The sequence below is a fragment of the Camelus dromedarius genome, chromosome 30, assembly GCF_036321535.1.
Source record: "Camelus dromedarius isolate mCamDro1 chromosome 30, mCamDro1.pat, whole genome shotgun sequence".
NCBI lineage: Eukaryota > Metazoa > Chordata > Mammalia > Artiodactyla > Camelidae > Camelus > Camelus dromedarius.
This window is the reverse complement of record NC_087465.1, coordinates 9,324,906-9,342,107: the sequence shown is the minus strand read 5'-3', so window position 1 is coordinate 9,342,107 and position 17,202 is coordinate 9,324,906. Positions and strand designations below refer to the sequence as shown.

The 17,202-nt window shown below is 44.2% G+C and overlaps 1 protein-coding gene across 4 annotated transcripts in view; it reads right to left on the bottom strand.

Annotated features, from left to right (window-relative positions):
• TRIM55 (tripartite motif containing 55) overlaps positions 1 to 17,202 on the bottom strand; it is a 38,198-nt gene that overhangs the window by 9,488 nt on the left and 11,508 nt on the right. Inside the window, exons 5-10 of one of the 4 annotated variants that reach the window (XM_010987547.3) lie at positions 10,601 to 10,834; positions 10,231 to 10,253; positions 10,003 to 10,127; positions 8,536 to 8,801; positions 6,871 to 7,158; positions 5,482 to 5,569 (exon numbers count right to left, since the gene is read on the bottom strand). In XM_010987547.3, the coding sequence (XP_010985849.2) occupies positions 5,482 to 5,569; positions 6,871 to 7,158; positions 8,536 to 8,801; positions 10,003 to 10,127; positions 10,231 to 10,253; positions 10,601 to 10,834 (1,024 nt within the window). Of the gene's footprint in view, positions 1 to 4,791; positions 5,570 to 6,870; positions 7,159 to 8,535; positions 8,802 to 10,002; positions 10,128 to 10,230; positions 10,254 to 10,600; positions 10,835 to 17,202 lie in introns of those variants that run through there. The other 3 variants (XM_010987483.3, XM_010987418.3, XM_010987762.3) reach the window with 3 other exon arrangements.

The window sequence follows — 17,202 nt, the reverse complement described above, 5'->3', positions numbered from 1 at the left end:
GGCTTCATGAAAAGAAAAGAGTCTTGGCCAGCGCCATGTACCTTTCTTTCCTCCCTCCCTTCCTTCTGACCTTCTTTCTCTCCCTCCTCCTTTCCTTCCTAGATACCTTCTTTATCTTCTTTCCTTCCTTCTTTCTTCTAAGAAATGTTTATTTTCCCCTGGGAGCACCTTTATAACCTCACAGGACAACATTTATAGAGCCTGGGTTGGGGACTAAGATGGCCACAGGCTGATTTTGCTTGGAGACACTTTTCACGCTGGACTTGACTTCCACTCACCCCTTCTGCTATTTTAGAGTAAAGAGCTCAAAGGTGTGGGTAACCCACCTTGTACCTGACCTTGTGTCTCTGAGCTTATGGTATATTCAGTAGGGAGGATCTGGGAACACTCAGGACAGGAGGAGGGACCATCTGCACCTTCTTGTCAATACTTGAGTTGGAAACCTTGGACCTTCTCAGCCAAGAGGACAAACCCGGTGCTGGAAGTCCCTGGCCCATGACTGGGTGGCCTCTGCAGTTCTGTGGAAACTGGTGTAGACAGGACAAGGAGTGAACAGGACCTAGGCATGTCATTAAAATGTACAGAGATATCAGCTCATAAAGCAATTTACATTTAAACTAAAAATACGGCCCCGCAGATGGGTGAAAACTAACCATCAGACTGTAAAGTTCAGCCGCTACTTAAAAGCATCAGGCAGGGCAGCCATCCCGGCCCCTGCTGTGCTTGGCCCTGAGTGTGGCTGTGGGAGGAAGGGGAGACAGGTTTGCTGGATTTAGGCCGTGAGGTCTTCTCGGTGGTGGCCAGCCACCTGGAAGGCCGTAAGGACTGTCAGCATCTTCCTCCTCCAGGCTCTTCCTGTCTGCCCTCTAACTTATCTATCCTACCTTAAAAAATAGTGTATGTGAATGAGGACCCTTCCTATATCCATTTAAGCAGGGGGATACACACAAAAAAGTTATCTTTAATGCTTATCTTGGGATAAATTCTTCAAGAAAGTGCAACAGTGCTAAATATGAGTGCACCTAAGAGTTTCAAAATACATGAGACAAAACTGATAGAACTACAAGGACACACAGACAAATCCACAATTACCATCGGGGATCTCAAAACTCCTCTCTCAGCAACTGGTAGAACAAGGAAACAGGAAATCAGTGAGGATGGAGTGTGCTTGAACCACACCCTCTGACCTGGTGGGCATCCTAGAGCACGCCACCCATCAACAGAAAATACAAGCTTTCCAGTTGCACATGGAACAGTCACCAAGGTAGCTCGTATTTGGGGCCGTATTAACAAATGTTAATACATGGAAAAGGATTGGAATCATGTAAAGAATATTCTCTCTCCACAACAGAATCAAGCCAGGAGTCAAACAGAAAGAGATCTGAAAAATCTCCACACAATGAAATACTACGTGGGGAATAAAAAGAATTGCGCTCCTGATACATGCGACCAAATAGATGTATTTTGTCCTAAGAGCGTTACGCGAAGAGAAAAAAGCCAGTCACAGAAAAGTCCATGTTGCGTGTTTTCATTTTAAGACTTTCTAGAACTGGCAAGACGATAATGACAAGAAACAGCAGCTGGGATGCGGGAAGGAGGTTCCCTGCAAAGGCACATGAGGAAGCTCTGTGAGTGATGGAAATACTCACGTTTAACTGGGGTAGTGGCTATACAGTGCTACATATTTGTCAAAACTTTTTGAACCTTACAATTAAAATAGGTGAAATTTGAAACTCAGCATACCTTTCATCTCTTCATTCATCTAATATTCTGTGACTACCTGTACTGTGTTCATGCTAAATCTCTGCTCTGCTGGGCAATAAAGTCTCTAAGTACTGTTAGGTGGACTTCAGACAGGGATTTTCCGTGGTTTATGACATCTAAAGGGGTAATAACAGCTGTGTAAATGTTTAGCTGAATGGGTCTGTAGGAGGAGACTTGGAAGTAGTTTGGGAAATAAGAATTCATGTAGGAGCTTCAAGGAAGAAACACATTTTGAGAAATCAATGGATTATCTATTTCACCGAGAATCTATTGTTATTATTGTTGCCCAGATTTGTGTCCATAACCCTCCCAATGAAAACATCCTGGAACAACTGATAAAAATCTTCGTGCTCGATTTTTCACTCTCTAATATTGTATAAATAGATGAACCTGGATAGATGACCTGAGGCTCAAAGAATTAAATGCCCAGGGTCAGATGCAGAAGCAGCAGGAGGACAGGAACCTGAGTCCTTTCTCCTAATGTCAGTGTTCTTTTCTGTGCCCCAGGCCTTACAGAGTTTCTCCCCAACTTGTTTGTCCATTTTTAGGCTTGAAGAATGGAATGTGAAAAGTGAATATTCTATTCTTGCAGCTACAAAGAGCTATGATAATGGTAAGAGCTTTGAGGGTCTCTTACAACTACTACTTAGTGCTCTGGTGAAACATATGAACTGTGGTTCTCTATGGAGGCAGAAATGGCAGAGATTTTAATGTTGACAACCTTGTCTCCAAAGCAATTGGCTCTCTGCAGGGTGTGTGTGTGTATGTGCGTGTGCGTGTGCATGTGTGTATTGGGGGCAGGTACAGGTAGGGCTGGGGTCCTCTGACCTTGAAGCAGCTGCCATGGTCTAGCTTAGGTGTTGGCCAGCTGCCAAGTTAATCTACCCAATAGAGAGACATTTCTCTGGAAATCTCTGTTCCTTGAACAGCTCTCATCAAATGGTTTGGATAAATTCTTCCACCCAAGTCCACTAAGCTTGATTAGAAAGGAAGGAAGAGGAAGAGGGAGGGGCTTTCATTGTTGCCAATCTCACTTCTGGAAAAAAAATCTAATTGCCACACATACTCCCAATAAAATACCCAGTTGTCCATGGGGATGGCGGGTGGGGGTGTTCCCTGTGTTAACACTCGAGTGTAATTTGCAGGTAAGCAGTGTAGGCAGAGAAGGCAGCAGACAGAAGCAGATTGGACCAGGAGATCACCCAGGAGAGGAGGCTCACAGAGATGGCTTTCCAAGGGCAGCCAACCTGTCTCAGAATGTCCTCCCCATCTCATTATCACCCTGTTTTCTGAGGTTGACTAGAGAGTGGTGTAATTTTTAAAAAAAAAATAAATTTTAAAATTAACACATGAAATAAATCAAATGTTATTTCCACCAAACTCTCCTTTTTTGAGCGTACAGCAGGCATAGTCTAGAGGAGGGGGAACTTAGGGGGGTTTTGCAGCTAAAGACCAGTTCAGGTGCAGGGGGTTTGCACAGGGCAATGTAGGGCAAAATTTAAACCTTGTTGAGAAATTAGTTTCCCTTTGAGAACGAAGGTGGGGAAGGCAACAATGTGCCTCTGATCTAACAAAAAGCAGAATCCCAGTTCCCCACTAGTGCAGAGAGCTGACATCTGGTTTTTTGCCACGGCCAGTTTCTAACTCTGCCTGTGTAATTAGGTGAAGAGAGAAGGTACGTGATATAGGAGAGATTATATGGCATCAGAATTCACAGGCAGTTTTCACTGTGTGAATGGCCATGAGGAAAGCTCCCCGAAATATTTGCCCTCTTGAAAGGCTTGCAGTTCCGCTGACAGGGCTGACGTTGAGTTTATGGATTCCCACGTGAGCCCGAGATGCTTCTGAAATTCTAAGGGAACCTCATGTCCTGACATGGGACCATACGGTAGAGAGAGGTGAGACCACCAGTGAATCAGGGAGAACTTTTGTATCACACCCTAAATGTTCGGGGCAAGACTAATCATGAAGTGTGAAGTTCTAACAAGCTAACTGTGCTTTGGACAAATATTAATCTAGTGAGTTGGCTTCTCAGGTAGTAAAGGTGAGTCAGGCCCACAAAACACTCCTGGAGGCAGGGAATCTGATACTGGCTGAGGTCTCCATGGATCTGTCCATCTGCCCTTCCAGGCAGGCATCAGAGTGGTCTCCATCTTGAGACCAGGTTTCCTTCTCTATATGAAAGGCCTTTTCTCAAACCCCAAGAACTACACGAGCAAGGTTCTTTGCAATACTGAATGTCAGTTCGCCCTCGCCACCCCACCCCACTTGCTTCCCCCTCCCCAGACGGGCATGTGAGCATTCACATCCAAAACGTGGGCTCGGTGGACGGCAGACAAGAAGCACGACTCTCCCCGCTGCAGCCTCAGAGGAGCATTACAAGGATATATGGCAACAAAGCCCCAAACCCGAACTCTCAGAAGATAAACTGAACTCTTCAGACAATTATTCAGATCCACAGTTATTCAGGATATTCTGATAAAGCATGGAGTTTTCTCTCTCCCCATTTGCCCCACTGAGTCCATGGCCAGTAATTCCTTCACTGCTTTTCACCACAGATAATGACAAGAGGAGGGGTCATGGACCTGAGTGGACTCTAAGGACACTCAGAACATTCTAGGGTACACAGGTTTCTGGCTGCCTATTAGACACTGGGGCAGGTCCTACTCACACACAGTTACAGACATGACAGCAGCCCATGGAGAGCCTCCTGCCATTGCTAAGCTGACAGCTAATGAGGCAGAAAGGAGTTCTGATGGGAGCTTCCAGAAGAGTCAATGTCAACCCAGGGAAAAGTCAGTGATCCAGAAATAGCCGAACCCTTTCAGCGCCCGTCACCCTGGGTGATTCCGAGCTCCAGGCACAGGGAGCTGGGTCTCAGGTCCAGCAGGGACACTTATTCCAAAGTCCATGGGGTTTGAATCTTTAAGTATGATTCATTAAACTGGTAATACTCAAAGGGCTATTAAAGGAGTAAGATGTCAGTCCCTAAGCAAATCTCCTAACAGTCATCAAGAAAAGGCTTGCTGGCTTTGTGGCTTGACTTTGGGTCTGAGTCTTTATGGCCAGGAGATGAGCGTTGGTTTTCCGGCTCTCTCCTCATTCAGGTCTCACCTGGCTGAAGCGCCCCTGAGGTTGCCGCACACAGGGCACCTTTCTCTCCGGGCTCCCCTCTCCCAGGAGAGACGCTGTACGGTCTGAGGATTCAAAGGAAACTAGAAGTCACCAGCCCAGCTGCCCGCCAGTGCAGGAACTGCCTACGTGTCCTCCACGGGGTCACCTGGCTCCCTCCTGGGCCCCTCCCTGCTGGTGCAGTGCTGCTACTGAATCGATGGGAACCCTGCCTATTGCTGAAAGAGTCCTTTGCTGGTCCTGCCTCCGCTTTAAGAGCAGTGACTCCTCACCGCATTAGGGACACCTTTTGAAACTGGCCTCCCTTAGTGGCTAGAAGGGAGGGTCCACTCCCACTGGATTACTGAATAATTGCCCACTGAGTCTCTGCTCTGAGTCAGGGTTCCCCTCCATGCAGGATCAGATGATGGAGCATTTCTCCTTGGGAAGGTGCCTGGAGGCCATAAGTATTGTCTAGGAACTTGGTGCTTTTAAGATGGCTGAGCCTCAGAGTTGGGGAGAAATTCACCTCTGGGCCTGCAGAAGAGGAACATGATGGAAGAGCTGCATGAGATGTTAGTCAAGGGTAAAGAAAATATGTCCTACCCATTAGAGCAAAAACCAAGCACTGAATCTGACGCCAGATGTAGTGAAGGATAAGAAAAGCCACGAGTGCTAGGCAGATTGCTAACTCCTGCGAGAAAACAAGAAGAAAGCTTCACTGATATTATCACAAATCATATTTTTCAACATCATTTGGGTGGATTTTTCATTTTCGTTTGAAGCTTGTCTTATGAGGTACTGCACTACTGTTTTCAGAAAACAGCTCCCCTGACTCACCTTCCACTAAATATATAAGGAATCCCATGAACTTTCTAGAAATAGTGCCTCTCAATTTCCTAGAAAACTTTCTACTCTGTTTTTTTAACCTAAAAACAACCTCTAAAGTTTTCCTCACACCAAACACTTTTTTTGTCCTTTTTCATCTGTGAAAATAAATATATGGCCCAAAACATGTTCATCTTTAAATTTTCCAAAAATCATTTCCATGTATTACCTCATGGAAATTGAGGTTCACTTGAGCAGATACAGTCAAGATAGTAAGTGATTTTATGATTTTTGAAATAATGCTGTTCGTGGCTCATAATCACCTGATGACCCAGGAGCACAGAACTCAAGACTATTTCTTTGACAGCCCCACGTCTGGGCAACACGAACACCCACACGTCATTTAAGAATACTCATGGGTATGGACAGCCATGAACATTCTTCCTCGTGAAGAAATTATAGAAGATTTCTTCTGTGGAGTCTTTGAGCCATGCAAACATCTAACCCAGTGTTAGGAAGAAGACGCGGACTCCAAACTTGCATTATAAAAAGAAAAAAGAAAAGCACAGGTATTAAATGACCCTTTAAAAAAAATGCAGTGGAGGAAAACCTGCGCTTTTCTGCTCCCAGGAGCACATGCTTAGGAAGCACTGGTTTAATTACATCAAGACTTTGTCCAGCCGTCGCAGGCACACTCCCAGAATCCATAAATCAGAGGTTATTGTCCTGAGCGGACATAGAACTCCATTCAAATGTGTTCCTTAGGGGATGTTGGCAAAAGCAGGTGATTAGTCTTTGGAAGCCCAAGGGGGACACAGAAAAGACCAAGCAAGGGCAAGTGGCCTTTGCAGAGGGGAACCAGGGCCACCAGCCAGTCACTGCAGACAAAGCTTCAACTGCATGCGAAGGGCCAGCTTGCAGCCCTGCCCTGGGAAGCCAGGTGTGAGGTCGCCACGCCACACAGGGCAGAGTGAAGTCAAATTTGTGTTTCTTTCGTTTTATGCACGGCTTAAAAAACAAGCCAACATTGGGAGATGAGTTATTTCTATTTATCCCAAGGCCCCAGGTTCTGTCTGCCCCTTGGGAAGCCCTTCCTTCTCGGGGTCATTCCAGCGGGACCCTGGGCAGCACAGGGAAGCATTCAGACACCAGAGCATCAACACTAACCTGAGAAGTAGCTGCAGGTGAACTAGTTTCCTTACCACTCACTGCTGCCCTCTCACTGGCTGCGGCTTCTGCCACTTCTGCCTTCTGCACATTCGAGTCCTCAGAACCTGCAGGCCCTATGTGCCCCAGACCTTCGCTCCCTGGGGTGGAAGATGGGTTGCTGGTGGCTTTCCGGGTTTGGCCTTTATACCAGCTAGGGTAAAGCAAGGGATCCGCAGTGTCCGTTGCTGCAGGGACTGGAGTTTCAGACTCTGTGGTCTGCTGAGAGCCAGTGGGCACAACCTCCCCCTTAACAGGACAGATAAATCCAAAAGTTAAAAAAAAAAAAAAAAAAAAGAAGAAGAAGAAGAAGGAAAAAAAAAAAGCAGTCGATTTTAGTTCCCTTTGGTTTTGAAAACTGATAGCTCCCTGTGCAGTGCCTGATTTAGTGTGTGTCTCAGTTCACCCCACCCTCCACAAGCACTAAGGGCAGGAACGCAGACAGCGCCCCACTGTCTTGGTATCTGCACATGCCCACTCCTCTTTGCTGGGCTTGTCTTGCAGTAAATGGTAGCCTGGGTAGGCAGGCAGCAGAAGCTGAAAATCAAGGTTGCTTATAAAATATCAGATGTGGGAGAAAGGGCAAACTATTGACCAGCATTAATTTTTGGACATTACATATGGGCCCACAAAACCTCTTTTCTAAAACTCCAAATTGATCTGATTGATCAAACCCAACTCTCATTTAGTTACCAGACCTCTTTCAATTTCAGTGCAATTGGGATACTCAGAACTGCAAGATTCTAGGAACTATAAATAGTATTTTAGCCTGGTTTCCTATGGAGACAGAGCATAAGATATAATTCTATCTCTAAGATCCCCCTCTGAGGTTTTGTTTGTATAAATAATTCCAATCCACTTTGAAACCAGGGGTCCTTTTTTTGTAATGAGTCTTCATTGCCTACAAACTCAACAGGTTGGGTGGGACCTATCTCCTGAAGGTGTCATGCAGTCAGTACAGAGGCTTGAAAACTGGACAGTGACATCTTAGAAATGTAAAATCAGCCAATCAGGCACAGTATCTAGGATAAGTAAATTTCCTAAGAAATTTTTTTAAAAGAATTCTGTCAACACATCATCTCATCAAACGACAGACACATAGAAAACCAGGTTTCATTTGTTTGCCCACTAGAAAAAAGACAGTTGTATTTCAGGGTAAGCAACAGGGACATAACCTAGCATGGTTTCTCTATTTAGTTTCTTTATTATCTACAGAAAATTCTAAGTTCTGAAAGTATAATTATTTTTATTTCTCAACCTGTGGCCTCTGTCTGTATTCAGAGCATAGCCAATCCTCATGATACCAGCTGTCTATGAACTAACATATTAAACACACACACACACACATACATAATTTCCAAAGGTTGCCTCAGACTGTGAGGGTGTCACTGGTGGGAAAATTGTGTTAAACTAAGTCATATCAACCAGTTGTAACAGCAAATAACCTGCTGAATTACCTGGAGGACTTTTCTCCCTGACATTGTGATTGCCCTGAAACCGTCTGTCTTCCACAAACAAATACCTGGCACAGAGTTTTCCTTTCCCTGAGACAGAATAAATTGCTCAGGCTTTTCAGCAAGGAGGCACGCCTGTGTGTCCTATAAGAAGAAACTCAGGACTGGTTACCTGTGTCACCGGAGAATCCGCAGCTGGTGGCTGGGCTGGAGGTGACACTGGAGAGGGGGCTGGAGGTGACTCTGGAGAGGAAGCCGGAGGTGCCTCTGGGGCAGCCTGGAGCTCGGAAGCCCGTGGAGAGGGCTCCGAGCCTTTCTCCGGACTTTCGTCTTCTCCCGATGACTCTGTTCGAACATTTTCCACCTCATCCACTTCTGTTACCTCTTCTCCTTCTCCCTCTCCTTCTTCTCCTTCTTCGTCTTCATCATCTTCATCTTCTGGCAGGGGAATGCATTTTTCATATTGTTATAATTACGGCTGCAGCCATGAAAAGCATTAATGGCCAGTATTTATAGCTCAGATTCAGGTCAGGGCTAGAGAAATCCTCTCCATCAGACAATTGACAGTGGCCCAAGTATGCCATGTGGGGACTTGCGCTTCTAGTTGAATGTGGACAGGACAACTGTGAACATGGTCCCAACCATCACCATCCTCCTCACCCCCTCCCCCATACAAAGTGCCATCCTCACTACCACGGAGCCCCATCCACCTGACCCTGACCCTGAGCCTGTTCCTAGTTTTAGCATAATCTGTCACATCTGCAAGTTCCCAGAGGGATGGGATTTTCACTCATTCATCTCTGTCAGATTAAATGGAAATGCAGCTCTCTTCCAGAAAACACACAAAACCCTTGTCATGTCTAAATTCTCATCTCCTTTGTCCAGTGAATGCTGACTTTTGCTACACTTAATGCCATGACCTTTTTCCTAACCCATTGTTCTTAATATTTCCTTGGGCTACATTAAGTAATTTTTAAAAAAGGATCCATCTTGAAGATTTGCTTCTGAAGTTCCATCTGTGGACATTGATACAAGTTCATGGCATTATAGTGGTCTTCTCTTTTCAACTATTTCATCAGCATACATTTCCAAGAGTGTGATTTCTGGGCCAAATGTGTTTATAGAGATGTGTTTATATCTCATGGAGTGTATCTGATCACATAGCCTCAGTTTTATTTCCAGGTTGTGACTTATTCTATGATTCATTACTACTCTTGCCCTCTAAAGTTTAAGTGAGAGTGCTACAATATCTAATCCAAATGTCGTCTATGTTTTATTTTTATCTCATCCTTAACCTTGCACCCGATGACACTTTGTATCATTGTGGCTAACACCTTGTGTCTGGTTGAAGTTGAGATATCATCACCACCACCATGGACTATTAAGTATTTGACTACCCAGAGTTAAATGCCCAATAATAGAATTATAATAAGCACTGTGATATGCAAAGCTAAATAAACAATGTCAACAAAGTATATGATTCTGTCATGAAACAGAGCTTCACATTGGATTATGATCCTTGTAAAGATGTCTACATTCATTCTGGAAGTGAGCCTGAATCCCCCTTTCCTCCCACTGAACCCTTCTGCTGCTTTCACACACGTGCAGTTTTGGCCAAATGGTCACAAGAATAACAAACCTCTGTAAAAATCAATTTCGCGTATTACTTTTTCTTCTCTATTGAGGTTGACTGTGAAGTGGTTCATGTTCTCATAACCATGTTCTATTTTCTCCATCTGAAATGCCTTCGATGCTTCAGATATTCTGCAACAAAGACAAGTTGCCACTTTCTGTCACTGTGTAAAGTTTGATAGCCTTGGGTAAAAATGAAAAGTATACTTTTTTTCATAACATGAAAATTACTTACTTTTGTAACAGGGTTTTGGCATTCTGTGAAAGCAAACAAAAGACAAGCCTAGTTAAATTCTTTTCACAAAGATGGTGTTGAGATTTAATTCTTTCCTTTGCTGACTCTGGAAATCTCATAGCTTAATTGCCAAACGCCGTAAATAACTGCTGTTTTATACAAGAACCCTCTTATATGTAAGCAATGCCGTGGACCCTTAAATCTATGCTTATGAAATAGTTTAAACAGATGGAGAATATAAGCACATACATTTTAGTTAGTAAGATAGATCAAAATGAGATGAACAGAAAATAATGAAAACGTGATGACCACTACTTCTCCAGCACCCACCTTCTTGGTTTGTTTCTTCTGGGGCCAAACGGATACTTACCTGCAGAAACACTGCCATTTCCGGCTCATCCATAAACTGTATTCCCGACTCAACCAACTTTGATACGTTCTCCAAATGATCAGAATACTTTTTGATGAGAGCACGGACATGTCCTAGCTTCTCCTCTTGGGTTCGGGTGATGACTTGGGTCATTTCATTCTTCCTCTCCTCCAAGATGCCATACAGGTAATCAAACTTCTCACAAAGCTCCTGTTTCTGTTTTCTGCAGCATTCCTGTTAGTTGGGTTAGCTAATGTTAGAAAGTGTCTGAAAGAGTGTCTGTCTGGAGAAAGCACCTGGACATGTCGGAAGAAAAGAAAATTTACTTACGTAGGATATTTTTTTATTTTCCCTTAAGCTGTCCCTTAGGTATAGGTACCCACTGGGTTGACACTTTGAAAATCCTGTTTCTATCATTTTTGATACTTAGACCATCCCCAATTAATCAAATTAGCTAAATGGATGGATGATTCTTCAATCTTCTGCTCTTTATATATATGGAAAATTTCATAGAAATTAGGACAGATTTGGTTTTAAATTTTATCTTGGTTACATAGCTTTTAGTTTTATATTTTGCTTTAGAATGAGTGTATGTGTATATACGGAAAAAACCATGGTGCTTCCTGGTTGGTCCCCTTCAGCCTCTCTCTGCTCCATCTGTGTTGCTCTTGTCCCAGTTTCAGTCCTCCCATATAGATTCTGAAGGTTTCCAATGGCTTCTGCATCTGGGATCCCTCCCTTCAAGTCAACTCACACACTGCAGCCAAATTCGTCTTCCTGGAGTACTGTGTTTTTCCTCTGTTATGACTCCCATTGCCCAAAGAATAACATTTCAACTTTATAAGTAGCTTTCCAGCCTGTCCATGACCTGGTTCCAGCTTTTCTTCATAGTTTTCTACTATTCTCTGTCATGTACCCTGTGTCCAGCAAAAATGAACCGCTTACTTTCTTTGCTCATGCGCTCTCCTTTATTTAAAATGTTTTTCCCAAATTCGCAGTTGCAAACTTTAAGTAATCTTAAAAGTCACTGCTGAAATGCCACTTCTTCCATAAAGAATCTCTATGACTGAATGGCATCTTTTAGTCCTCTGAGATCCTGTAATGGTTACTCTTTATGGCATATACCTGTAACCACCAGGTCCTCCATTTATCCCATACTGCCCAGGAGAGGGAAACACTGGATCTGGCCTTTGCTTCCTGGAGAGAAAGATTGCATGGGAAGCCAAGCTCGTGCATTTGTACTGTGTGGCTGAAGCATCTCCAGTACCATCCGGCTCCCTTTACTCTGAGTCCATGTTTAAAGCATAGTTAACTTTCCGGTTGGCCTGCTCATTGGCCTTTTGGTTTTCCAAGTTCTAGGAAGCTTGGTGTGCATATAGGCCAATCCATGTTTTTCATATACTCTCTGTGGTAAAGCAACACATGAGGTGGAAGGGTGGGCACCCTTCAGTCTCATTGGCTACAAGATATTCAAAGTGCTGTGAGTCAGTGAACAACAAACACTTCAGTTTATCAGCTTGCCCTCTGAGCTAATTAGGGAACAGGTGTATATGCTTAAAAAAAAAGAAAAAGAAAAAAGTAACACTCTCAGAGGCCACCTCTCTACGGAGAGTGATTATGCTGAATGTCAGTACCTGCTGTACCTTTGTAAATGTGGACCTGAAATGCTTTCAACAGTCTTTCCAGCACCCTAAAAACAGAATGGAGAGATGTGGACTTCTGCATTATCTGCATCCTTTAAAGCACACTTTAAAGGATGATTATCGGTACCTGCAAAAGTATGATAGCAGCCCAGTTCATCTCTTCTCCACAGAAACATCCTCACCTCAAAGATTTCTCCTCGCTTTTATCATATTTTTTTTCATTTATTTGAGTAAAAAGTCATGTATCTTTAAGCCCAATTCCAGGTTGTTTACCTCCCCCCACTTCTCTGGATACTAATTGAATCAAGAGATACTTTTTGAACTTTCAAGGTTACATTTTCAAACGTTGTCCATTTTATTCCTTTTGATACGGATGGTTCCTATGTCCCCTGTATATGTGGTATGTGGTATGTGTGTGGGGGGGATGTGTGCACACACACACATGTGCCTGCGTGAGTGTGTTTAGCAATTGAAGTAACTTCCATCCTAAATGCCCTGGTGTTGGTCTCCAAGCAGATTCTGATGCAAAACCTCCAACTGCAACATGACCTTCCTCCTGGGTCTGCCAGGGCAGTTATATTTATATTTATTTATATAGAAGAACAAATCAAAGTTGTCTGTAATAATCTAATGAAAATAAAATCCACCCCACCTCTAGGGAGAACCCAGTGTAGATGTAACATACTAAAAGAGATGATTTTATAATGGGAAACTATTCTGCCCATACTGAGATGGTAAAATTATGAATATTTGTTTCTAACTAGTGTCATGATATCTGGATGAAAAGAAAAAAAATCAAGTAGCTTGATTTGTTTCCTTAGTAGTGAGTAGGTAACCTTCAATATTTATCTAAAACACATTGTTTAGCTGTTGCCTTTATAGAAATGTTAAAATTGACATACTCTAATTTTTAGCCATCCTTATATTTTAGTGGCAATAAGAAAAAGTGATTGCAAAGAGAAGCTTTTCATGAAAAAAATCAACAATAGATGATCTTATACGAAGAGTAGATCCTGCCAAGCAAAGTACTGTCATTAGATTTTATTATTACATTTTTCAGTGGCTCACCCTTTCATTGGGCACTTATTACTCTCGGAAACAATCTTGTTACTCATTTGTTATTGTCTAACTCCTCTACTAGAATAAAACCTCCTTGAGAGCAGGGACTTTTCTGTTTGGTTCATCACTATTTCAGAGCATTATGTGTGCAGATTATGGCATATAATGTGCACATGAGAAATACGGTTTGAATGATTGAATGAATAAATGAAATATGACTTGTGTTTAGGAATATTCAGCCCTCACTCACAAGTTTCACAAGTTTCTACTTTGTCCTGTTCCAAAGACACGGGTAATTAAGGGGGTACTCCAAACCTCTTCATTCAACACTCGAAAGAAAACAGCAGAAAATAGCCAGGCAACCTTAGGGAAGACATTTAACCTCACAACAGTTCTTTAATCTGTACAGTAAGGGGGGTGAAGTTGGATGATTGTTAAGATCCCTTATGACTCTACAGTTCCAGTGCTCTACAACTTCACATAAATCTGGGGATATTTGGGGTCTTCAGACTGTAACACGCCTCTTTATATATAAAGTGCCTCCTTCCATTCATGGCAAGTTTCAGAGTGGCCATATATAGCACTGAGACATGAATGACATGTTCCAGCCCAGGCAACATCAGTCCCAGCTTGGGGGTGTCCCAAGGCCATGACAGAAAAACCTAAGACAATTGTGGCCACTGCTCTTACCATATAAGGAGTGTGGCTCTGTGACCAAAATAGAGCTGAAGATAAGCTCTGAGCCCCAGCACTTGTCACTGAGCAACTGTGACTCCACCTGGCCCATTCGTACCCCTCCCCCCACCCCACATCCCTCCATCTTTTGAGACACACTTGTTCAAAGCTGCAGCTCTGGGTCTGGAAGGACACACTCCGCTTCATTTGATATACAGTACTTCAAGATCCCCTTCATTAAGCCAAACAGGGTTTCCTTTCCTCTCCGCATAACCCCACCACCAAAAAAAAAAAAAAAAAAAGAAAAAAGGAAAAGAAATCAGACAGTAGATTAATAATGCTAAAGAAAGAACTATATTAAGGTAGGAAGATTCTCCGGAGGAAATTAAGTCCAACCCTTCAGTGGTAAAGCCCCAGTCACAAGCACACGAGAGAAGTCCCACGAGTGCAGCCTGGTATGAGAGCCCAGGTCTCTGACAGGCTGCCTTAGAAAGAGGGCAGACAAGTTAGAAAAACATCGCCCCCTCCCTAGGCATACAGGCTGGAGTTCAGCCTCTCTCCCTCTGGCTCAGCCCCTCTGTGCAGTGCTTGGTGGAATGAATCTGTTCAATGGCCAGGGGTCTCGGGACTCCCAGACCCAGGCTCTTTTCCACCACATTGTGCTGCTACCCACTTCATGTTAGAAGAAGAATTATGTTATAATTTATGGGATCCCTAATGCTTATTCCTAGGGTCCTTGGCATTAGGGGTTTTCTGGGCTAGTCCAGATCATTTAGGAGATCCTTGAGAAACACTCTGAAGGCCGAGGGTCAGGTGAGCCTGCCCTGACTTGACCCCCACGGTTAAGCGAAAGCATGAGACCACGGCAAGCTGAGTATCTGTTTAATTCACTCCTGTCTGCGGTGGACAGTCAGCACGTTTCCTGGAAGGGGCTCAGCCTCCCTTTGCTGCCAATATTTCGAATTACCACAAAGCCTCAAAGAATAGAGCTAATATCTACTTCCATTCATTTTCCATCTTTCCCACTGCAGGGAGTGGCTTCACCCTGCCATCATAATTGATCATGACCTGGCTAGTCTTATTCCAAAACCATTTAAAAGATGTTCCGGACTCTCTAGTGGTTCAAATGATTATTAGCATCATTAGATGACGTGTGCTGTTTCCAAGCTGAGTGTGAGGACAGCACACTTACAGATCTCCCAGTCTGTGCCTCTAACCCCAACTTAGTCATCACAGCAACGCTGTGAGGAAGGCTTGTTAACTTCCACTGAGGAAGCTGAGGGACAGGGAGCTGAAGTAATTTGCCCAAGGTCATAGCTTTAAGTGGCAGAGCTAAAATTCAAACTCTAAAATCTGTTCTTTAAGCAGATGTTACATAGCTTTAAACATTCTGGCATGCTTATTTAAATGATTCTTATTATATTTATACTTCATATTTGTAACCACATGGACGATGTCTCAAAGCTGGGTAAAATTACTCTTTTGGAAACATAATGGATTTGTTCTCATTGCAAAGCCATTGGAGGATTTTATTAAAGGTGTCATTTTTCAGATACTGGATATGCTCAAGATCAAACATGTATTATTCAGCTTGTAGCTGTTTCCCCTAGACGGGCATGCACGCAGAACAAGATTATTCCTGGGCCTGCCTGCCTGCCTGCCTCGGGAGGGCTGGTTGGGTTTCCAATAACATAGGGTAAGTGACACTTTTAAGACTACGAGAGGGAGGTTACGTTTTCTGGGGATGAGGAACAAAAGTCAAGCCCAGTTTTCTGGACGCAGAGAGCTCCTGAGGCAGTGTGATTCTCCACCCCTACCAGCAGCCTCCCTACTCGGTCCCAGCCCGTCCCAGGACATCTCCAGGCCTGGAGAGGCAAGTGTAGCTGTGGATCATGCGGCTTATCTAGAACAGCCCAGAAAATCCTCTAACATCCTGCAATCTCGAGCTCTGAGAACGTCTCAGGCTAAGCCATCTCAGCCAGGACGGCTAAAAAGATTGCAGGCCCTCCCCCCACCATCAGCCCCCAGCAAAGAGGGGAAATGCCCCTCCCCCATGACACAGTTCAGACTGCCCTTTTGTGACCGAGGTCCTTGTCGAAATCATTCCCGTCACCACTGCAAACTCACATCAACTGCATACATTATTTTTAAAGGATAACAAGGAGTCCCCAGTGTGATTCACCCGAAGCTCGGCAGCTCTCCAGGGCTGGTCTGGGCCAGGTGCCTGCCCAGGCCAACCCTGCAGGAGATTACATGGTTAGGGACAAAATCAGACATGTGCAAGCTACAGGAACTACTATCAAAGGGCAGGTGTCAGGGCCCCCAGGGGGGCGAGGTGATATAATTAGGGAAGGTGAGTGCCCACCCTTGGGGATACTCAATTTCCCATCACTGCAGGGCTCTTCACCAGTCAGAAAAGAGAATTCTTTAACAACAGCTTCCCACCCCCTGGCTGGGAGCCACCAATGGCTTCTCAGAAAATGTTTCAGGCAGGTGGTGAGCAGAGCCAGTAAGGAAAAAACCACCCCAGGCAGGACAGGAGACACAGGAGCTCTGTGACCCTGACCCCGGTACAGAATTCACCTGCTTGGCAAGGTGGGCGCAGTGTGCTTCACGTCCTGCTGCCCTGCAGCCTGGCACCAAGTGTGCCTCTGCTGTCTGGCCTGCTGGCATGGCCCTGGCTCTACAGGAGGTCATCTTGGTGATTCCAGGTGCAAGGTGTGGCCATTTGTAGCAGTGTCTCTGTCCCCAGGGCCTCTTCAACTGGAGGATATTTGCATCAAGCAGGAATCATAAAGTCAGAGAACTTTGTGGGGCTCTGAGCCAATCCTTACATTTCCAGATGAGCCATTTAAACTGATCCGAAAGAACTGTGCTTATCTAAGCCAGAGTCATTCATTTATTCTTTCTTTCTTTATTGTATCGGTTATTCACAGACGTCAGGCTCACTTTAGAAAAATGTGAAATACAGGAATATATAAAGAAGGCCATAAAAATCCCCGGCAGTCCCGCTATTCACTGTCCTTAACCTTTCAGGTTCTGGAGATTCCCCCTTTGTGAACGTACATGGGGTTGTTAATGAATACATACTTTCTATCCTGTTTGTATGCCACTTTTTCATCCTATTTCCTTGAGTTAAAATCCCAGAAGTGAATGACACAGGTAAAAGGGATGGACACTTTGAAGCCTCCTGCCAGTTTGCAGACTCATCTCACAGCCCTGAGG